The sequence below is a fragment of the Astatotilapia calliptera genome, chromosome 18 (assembly GCF_900246225.1).
Source record: "Astatotilapia calliptera chromosome 18, fAstCal1.2, whole genome shotgun sequence".
Classification (NCBI taxonomy): Eukaryota; Metazoa; Chordata; class Actinopteri; order Cichliformes; family Cichlidae; genus Astatotilapia; species Astatotilapia calliptera.
Window position 1 is genome coordinate 24,770,596 of NC_039319.1, and position 8,617 is coordinate 24,779,212.

At 40.6% G+C, this 8,617-nt stretch overlaps 1 protein-coding gene across 1 annotated transcript; it reads right to left on the reverse strand.

The window, feature by feature from the left end:
* Positions 1–4,265: 4,265 nt before the first annotated feature.
* LOC113010640 (complement factor H-like) lies at positions 4,266–7,767 on the reverse strand. The gene is made up of 8 exons (XM_026149814.1): positions 7,625–7,767; positions 7,352–7,543; positions 6,517–6,705; positions 5,964–6,005; positions 5,682–5,843; positions 5,423–5,593; positions 4,653–4,678; positions 4,266–4,474 (listed from the first exon to the last, which is right to left on the reverse strand). Exons 1-8 carry the CDS (start codon positions 7,677–7,679, stop codon positions 4,460–4,462), a joined length of 852 nt encoding a protein of 283 aa, XP_026005599.1. The 5' UTR covers positions 7,680–7,767; the 3' UTR covers positions 4,266–4,459.
* Positions 7,768–8,617: the final 850 nt, after the last annotated feature.

Sequence of the window (8,617 nt, forward strand, 5' to 3'; positions counted from 1 at the left end):
TCGGAATATTCGGTTTCAGAAAGGCTGATAACAATTAGTTCAATCAACGCGGAGTTGCTTTAACCCCAAGTGAAGCGCGCGCACGAGGATACATAAAGCCCTGATAAGCGGAGCACAGAGTAAGCGAGTCACCATGGAGACGGAGGGAAAGAAGGCGCAGTCAATGTATTTCACAGCGCTTGAGGCCGAAATTCTGATGGCAGCATATGCTGATAACATACAAATTCCGCGGAAAAAAGTAACACAGCCACAGCTGCAAAAGAAAGAGAGCATGCATGGCAAAACATAGCCGACAGAGTCAATGCGTGAGTGTTAATATAAACATTGATCTAGGGATTTCCACCCATTTAACACGTTATTTTATCATATGTTATTTTATTTGTTATTTTATACATTTTATTTTGTGATGTGATGTGAGCGCAGGTGCAACCCAACAGGCCCCAAACGTTCCTGGCAGCAAGTAAAAATGAAATATAAAAATATAGTCCAAACAGGTAAGGTGTAATTGTATTATGAGCCATAGTGCTTGGTCTGTTTGTCCCATGTAAATCGATTGCAGTTAGAGGCTACATTAATTTTCTTTCTGTAAGCACTTATTGAAATTATCTGAGCACATTACAAGTACATATTTGCTTACTCTGTATGCTCAAATGTGGCCCGTTATAGCCAACAGAAAAAAAGCGGAGGCCCGAAAAACAGGTGGGGGTCCTCCACCACCACCACTCACAGAGGCTGAGCAGTTGGCCCTCAGCCAAAACAGTGGGCGCCCTGTGGCTGAAGGCATCTCTGCGGGGACATCCTCTGAGTCAATAACCCCGCAAGACACAAGTGCCTACATAGGGGGTAAATCCAAAATAATACATGATGTGCATACATCCTTTCTTCACAGTCACCTTTGCAGTGCTACTCATTCATTTGATAAACTCTTTACCATAATGAATTTTTTTGTAGTGAAGTTATTTTCCTACTGATTTTGCCTTCCCTCAGTCTTGGTTGTCTTTGAGAGCATAATGACAATGAAGTGTAAGGTGATTGGTATGTTTGTTAATTGCCATTTGGTCCCTTGTAAGTTATAAGTGACCTGTATAAACCTCATATTCTATCAGTTGATGGTGGTGGTGTACTGCATCTGGTGCAGCCTCCTGTTGAGCCAGACCAACATGCAGTTGTGAGTAATACTCCACAGATTATATGAGTTTACAGTAGAACAGCAATGTTGTTTATTTCTTTACTACAGGAAAATAATGAAGAAACATTGACAGCTGTTACAGAGGTGGAAGCAACAGAGACACTTTATGAGGTTTACATCTTTTAATACTTTGTGTACAGGAAATACAGGTGACCAATAAAGCCAGTTGAACAAAAAATCTGTTTATTCTTCTTTCAACATGTTGAGGTGATGGGTCAAAAGAAATGATTGTGACATATGGTGTCTCTGACTGCGCTTCCATCTTGTATGTCCGTGGGAGGGTCAGGATGTTCATGGTTTGGATCACTGCTGATGTTTGGTTCAGAAGGACAGTGTTCTCCTCTAATTGTGGCAATGTTGTGAAGAATCACACATGCCACAATAATGTCACATGCCCTTTCTGGGGTGACCCTGAGTCTTTGCAGGCACTGGAACCGGGCCTTAAGCATTCCGATAGTCATTTCAATTCTGGCTCTTGTCCTGCAATTAGCCAGATTATATCGCTGCTGTGGGCCCGGTTCAGGGTCAGGGTAAGGGGTAAGCAAATAGGGTAAACATGGATACCCCCTATCACCAAGCAAGTAGCCAGTGAACTCTCCTAAGACAGAAGGATACACTTCAGTTCAAATGTCCCTGAAGCAATTGGTCTTTATATATTTTAAAGTATTCTCAACTCACCATGTCCAAATTTTGTGTACATTCACGGAATATTTGTGAGTCATGGACAGAGCCTGGCCACTTGGCTTCCACATTTGTGATAATGTTGGCAGCATCACATATGATCTTCACAGTGCAGAGAACACAAATTAGCATCCATTACTATAATGAAATAATTTGTTAGTTTGACATGCTACAGGGAACTATGTACCTGTACATTAATGCTGTGGAAAGACTTCCTGTTCACATAGTCTCCTTCATTTACTGAAGGAGCAATGATTGGAATGTGAGTGCCATCTATACAGCCAATCACGCCTGGGAACCGTGAAAATAAATGTAAAATTTAAGTAGTAGTTCAAGTATCACCACATCATAAATTAAGTTTTGGTCATCCTGCTACCTGCAATTTTGTGGCATCCCTCTTTGATAAATCTTGTGGGTCTGTGACCGGGGAACACCACAAACGAGTGCAGGAGACGTTTCAGTGCAACTGTAACATTCCTGACTGCCCGACAGACGGTAGCCTTGGAAACGTGCTCAGCGTCACCAATATTATACAGAAAGCTCCCGTTTGCAAAAAACCGAAGTGCGATACAAATAATATGTACAGAACTGAGAGGATGTCCGCGATGTGTCACATGCGTAATATTAGGCCTGAGGATGTTATCCAAATAACTTATAGATTGTGCTGAGAAACGGTAACGTTCACACAGAAAATCATCAGGAAATGATAAAATGTCCAAACGCGCTCTGATCACTCTCTCCCGGCGGAGAGCTCTGCGGAGTATTTGGGCTTCACGATCTACTGGCTCTTCAAGGAAGGAGCACGCCATGTCCGACACTTCCTACAGTCAGGTTTCCAACAAAGGGGCGGAGACAGTCAGGGTTAGTTGAAGTAAACCTGCTAGGGGGCAGGTTAGCTTCACGGAGTGTGTCGTCATAGTGACTCACTGAGGCTTCATCTGAAATCGCTTTGTGAAACCGAAAACCCGGAGTTTTCGTTAACTCAGGGTATACTTACTCAGTTTTTCCACTAAACCGGCTTCCTGAAACAGGGCCCTGGTGCTCCAGTTTTGTTTTGCTTCGAGCCCTCCTTCCTGGGCCCCCGCCGCCCGCCCTGGTCGGGTTGTTTTCTGTTTTTTCTGGCTGTTTTGTTTCTTGTTGGGCTGTCTGGAGCCAGCCTTTGAGGGGGGGGGGGTACTGTCATGATCCTGGGTCCTTTTGACCCAGCGTTTTGTGTTTTCTCTTCGCGATTTTGGTTCTGTTCTTCCTCTGGTTAGTGTTTACTCTGTTCTGCCCGTGTGTTCCTGTATCTAGTCCGCGTTTCTTAGTTTGTGTCCTTTCATGTGTAAGTTCCTGTTTTATTGTGAAGGTCTGTATCTTATGTGAGTGTTTTCAGTTTGCCTCCCTAGTCTCGTCATGTTAATTACTCCCAGCTGTGTTCCCACCTGTATGTAATCTCCCTGTGTTCTCTGAGTGTATTTAAGTTGTGTCTTCTGTCATAGTAATTGCTGGTTCGTCTGTGTTGTTTCCCCTCGGTCTCCCTGCGTCTCCCCGTATGTATTTCCCCGGACCTCCCTGCACCGTCATTCCTGGTTTGTGTTGTTAGTTTACCCAGTTTAGGTTTCGGTTTCATGTTCACACCCCGTTGCTGTTTGTACCCACTGCTGTAAATAAACACTCACCTGCACCAGAGCTGCCGCCTTTTGGGTCCTTACTACAAATCCACACGGCTTGCCCCGCAAACCGTGACATTTAAGTGTTATTTTCTCCTTGGGATTCTAATTTCACCGAAGTTTACTAAACTCAACAAACTTGATATTACTTACCGGGACATTTATTCTGTCCTCATTTTCTTTCACCGAAAAATTGTTTCCTGCAGTGACGTCTTTCGTGCTTGGCTCTCCTACCTTTGCTAACGTGATGCACATAGCGCAGAAGCCGATGCTGCATTCACTTACACTCGGATATCTGAGCTTCACCGTGAAAACATAATCGTACATTTGATTGAATTTTATTGTTTTACCTTTGGGGTGGCACCTGGGGTGGCCAGTCTGGTTGGGGGGGGTGGCCTGTGTCCCCCCAGGCCACCCCGCTGGACACGCCATTGCCCCTAGGGGGCGGGCCCCACACTTTGGGAAGGTCTGTCCTATACCATAAATCAGTAAGAGCAGATATAACTTCTCTCCTGACCTTAAGTTGTGTGTGCATGCCAGAGTGCTCTGGGAGGCACACAGTCTCCACAGACTACTACGGATTAAACCTCTATCAATCTACAACTAATTATAAAACTCTAAGCATGTATGAGTAAATATTTCTAAGCATAAATGACAATCCATTATATAAACCTGACAACAGCTAGGTTTAAATCAGTGCTCTTCAGATACTAAACAAATAAAACACACACACAAAGCAGGAGCAGTTTTGATGGTAAAATCTGAGACTTTATTCAGTTTGGTGGTGTTTGTGTCTCAAATAAGAGCACACAAACCATTTTCTCTTAAATTTTTGAAGATGAAAATGAAAAGCTAACACAGGCTGTGACGATGCGATCATAAGTCAGGTTCCTCCTGTAAAAGCTCCAAAGTGGTGAGCAAATCCTCAGCTACAGGTTTAGTCACACAATCCCTGGTTAGAAGAACAGATGTTTTATGAATAAATGACAAATATAATTTTAAAATGTAAAAACAAAGGAGAAAATAACGAAAGTGTGAAAACTAAGTATAAAAGTCAAGATGTCATTCTTCAATTGAAACATCGTTAAATCAGAGCAATAACAGCATTTCTTTTAAAGAGGAACACTCACCAGTTCATGCTCTGCCCTGTTACAACCTGTAAACAGTGATGCAGAAACTCAGTGTGAACACTTCAGTTACTTAACATTTGCAGATGAGGTGTGTTCAGTTTTCTACATGTCTACAAGCTGCTGGCAGTTTTTTTTATCAGGTTTGATAATTTGTTGAATCGACTTTACTGGGATACTGTTTAAATCACTGCATGAGGCAGAAGTTTCTATAGAAGTGGATATGGTTGTTTACTAAATAGTCACCTGTGTTTACACGAGGCACAAAGTAAACAACATATTTATCAGCCTCATTAAAGGTGATCACACAGTAAACTCTGTTTAAAGCTTTTTTGCATGTTTTAAAGAAATACATATTCATCAGGTCTATAAGATCTATTGTGATTCCACTAGAAATTGCCAAGTGGAAAAGGCAAGGATAACTTCAGATTTAAATCATCACAGGCATTAGTGCAGAGAAAGGGAAGCTGTCAGGGCTGCAGCACGTGCTACAAGGAATCAGTGAATCAGCAGAGTTGCTGTAGTTTTTTCTGTGTGTTTAAAGGAGTTTAAAGTTGTAAAAGCTTGGTTGGATTTGACGACACTGAGAGACATTAAGTGCTCAGATCTTTTAAAAGTAGTTGTTATTAAAATGATTCATGTTCAGTTTTATTATTTGTTAAAAAAAATTCTTTCTTATAGGTAATAAAAACGTGGTAACATGTAGGCAACACAGCACTGAAAACTTTTCTGACTGACACGTTCAAACATAGAGAGTTTACAGTAATACTTACAGTTAGTTGCCTCCACTCTTCCATTGATGCATCGAACCTTAGAATACTGTTCTAACGACCAGCTGTGTGGTTTCACACACTCCACTCTCTCTTCCTCACCATTTTCTATGTGCACAGTTCCCACAGATTTGTATTCAGGATTGTCATCAGTGTTGACAGCACAGAAGTTAGCTGGACACAAGAAACAACCATCAAATTAAAATTTCTCCCCAACGCTTTAAGAGATCCTTAAAAATGATTATCATTGATGTGTTTATACCTCTGCACTCAGGTAAGTCTGACCACATGCCACTGCTGATACACTTCACTCTTTCTGGACCCACTAATCTGTACAAACGTTGGCATCGGTATATCAAATAGTATCGTGAAGTTTGCTGAGCAACAGCATTTTCAATAACAGGGAAGTTTCCGCAACTTTGAACTGAAATGAAAACGCAGGAATATTTCTGAAAACATACCAAACTGTCGCTGAGGTAATGCACTTAACATTCTGATTGGTCAGCATGAATAAATTCAAGGAGAAAATAATGTACTTATTTACTTGTTGTATAACGAAGACGTGTGTCTCCCTCATTTGAAGATCCTGAAAGATACAAAACAGTTATTTTGCTTTGAGATTAGGCCAATTTGAACATTTTCTCTATTATTATTTTATACAGTTTGTCAGTCATTTTTATGTTAACAAGGTTCTACACACACTACATATGCATCCAAGAACTTTTACTGCTCAAAAACACCCAGAAATAAAAGGATAAAGTCACTGTAATATGTATTAAATATCTGTTTTTTTTGTATTTTTGTATTTTATTAAATTTCACTATGAACAGCAGAAAAGACTGTAAACAGACACTGACAGTCCACTTCCTGTTTAAACGTGCATCATTTGTAGACTGTAAACTTCGATTGATTGCAGACTACTTATTATTTTTTATTTATTATATTTCTGACCACCTGATCATTCACTAAACATTCTCATTCATTTGTGCACTGATACAAGTGTCATGTGATCAGTTGTTTTTAAACTTACTGTGGATTATTGCCAATTCATAAAAAGTAAATACATAAATGCAGATCTCAGTAAACAGTCAGCTTACTGCAGGTCGGGCCTTGTGTCCAGCTTCCTTGTGTACAAACAGATTTTGTGTTGTGTGCTCCCTCTGCAGTGTATCCATCCTCACACTCATACTGCACTTCTGAACCTGCAGCAAACACTTCCTGGTAGTCCTGATGAACGATGACTGCATGGGGGATTTTAGGAGGCACGCTGCACGCATTCATGCTTTCTGTAAAATTAGATTTAGACTCAAAAACGTTATTAATCCCAGAGCAGGGCCGTTTGTTTGTAGCTTATTCACAGGATCAAACCCACAAAACCTACAGTCCTTAAACACTAATCATAAAAACTCCTGTGAGTTGAGTTATGGATCAAAGAAAAGTGAGGACCTGCTACTGTAAACAAATTACATAAAATGCCTTTATTAACAGCATTGGTCTCAAATTTGTTCTGTGTTGACCAGTATTAATTTGGTTGACCAATAGTTTTCATCATAGTGTGCAGACTGTGGTGTCCAACCGGATACTTACAGATACTTTGCAGTTAATCCAAATTGCTATAGCAAGAGTACTATCATCATATGTCTCCTGTATCATCTTCCCTTTATTGGCTCCTTTAAAATGCAGAATTAAATTTGACACTCCTCCTCTGACATAAAAGGTCTTAAATAAAGAGTTAAAGTTTCTAAAAGTAGAATGGGAGGCAGCACTTTCATCTATCAGGCCCTTCTTTTGTGGAACCTGCTCCCAGTTTAGATTGAGGAGACAGACACCCTCTCTACTTTTAAGATTAGCAGTTTAAGGATCTTGGAAAGAAGGCGACCAGATTTCTTTAAGTGGGTGAGCAAAGAAAGAAGAGCTATTGGCAGGACTTACCTATACACTGTAGCTGATGAGACCATTTTCCATTGTGACATGTGCTGGTTGCCCACCAACCCTTCATTGCTAGCGTACGTCCTTCGTTGCAGGTGTAGCTCAGCTTGGTGCCCTGAGAGTAAGTCTCTTGCTTTGGGGCAAAGAAGCCACCGTCCAGTGTGGGAGCATCACAGGCCTGTGTGGTGCTCTGTGCTGAAACACAACACTGAAGTAAGTGCAAAACATTATCAACCAGTGTAAATGTTTTTCTGTGAAGTTACTTGTTGTTCTCACCGTGCAGCACTCCAGGAAACCAAAGAAGAGCAAATGCAAAATATTTGATGCACATTTTTAAATCGTCCAACAACAAAGCAGCACCAGCAGTTAAAGGTAATCCACATGAGAACCAGCTACTTATCACAACTGTCACCCGAAAGTTTGTGCAATCACCTTGGCCCTTCCCATTTTGTGGGATGGAAAAAAGTTCGTACACATCCAAAACAACTTTTGAGAAAGAACGTGGAAAAAAATACTGTTTTCCCACAAACGTTTACTCAAATATGTGGTCACATTTTTTTTATTGAAGTTGTTTTTAAACATGAATAAAAGAAATATGGGAAAAATCTCAGCAACATCTATTTTTCATTGATTTTATTCGTTACACATTGGTTCGTATGTTTGGAGCAGTTCTGAGCATTTTCCCTGAAGCCAACCAGAATCATTTACTTTGAAACATCAAATCAATGAAACTATTTACTGTCCAAATTTCAAAGTCACTTCCCGGACTCGATGGATCAGAGGCTGTATGTTTGACCTGATTGTGCAATTCATTCAGCTGCTTCTAAAGGTATATCTAACATTGCTAACATTTTTATGGTTTCCATCAAAGTTTACACACTACTTGAAATGACTGTAAGAAACATATATCTGTGTAGTAAGTAGCAACGATAATGTGGGTGATATATTCACGGTGTACATGATTCTAATGTGAGGATTAATGAAAGAAGTCAAAGTGATGCAGTTGAACCTTGGTGAGGTAAATAAAGTCACATTACTCCACCATTTTATTTTAAGCGAGCATCATTAAATTGCTAGGCTAGCATCGTGGTGAATGGAGGTGTAAGACTGGACTCATATTCTCTGCTCTAATACATCCCAAAAGTGTTCTGTCAGATTGAGGTCATGACTGTGAAGGTCAAAGTTGCTCATCTATGTCTTTATGGACCTTGCTTTCTGCACTGGTGCGCAGTCCTGTTCGAATAAGAAGCCTGTTCCATGAAACCTCTA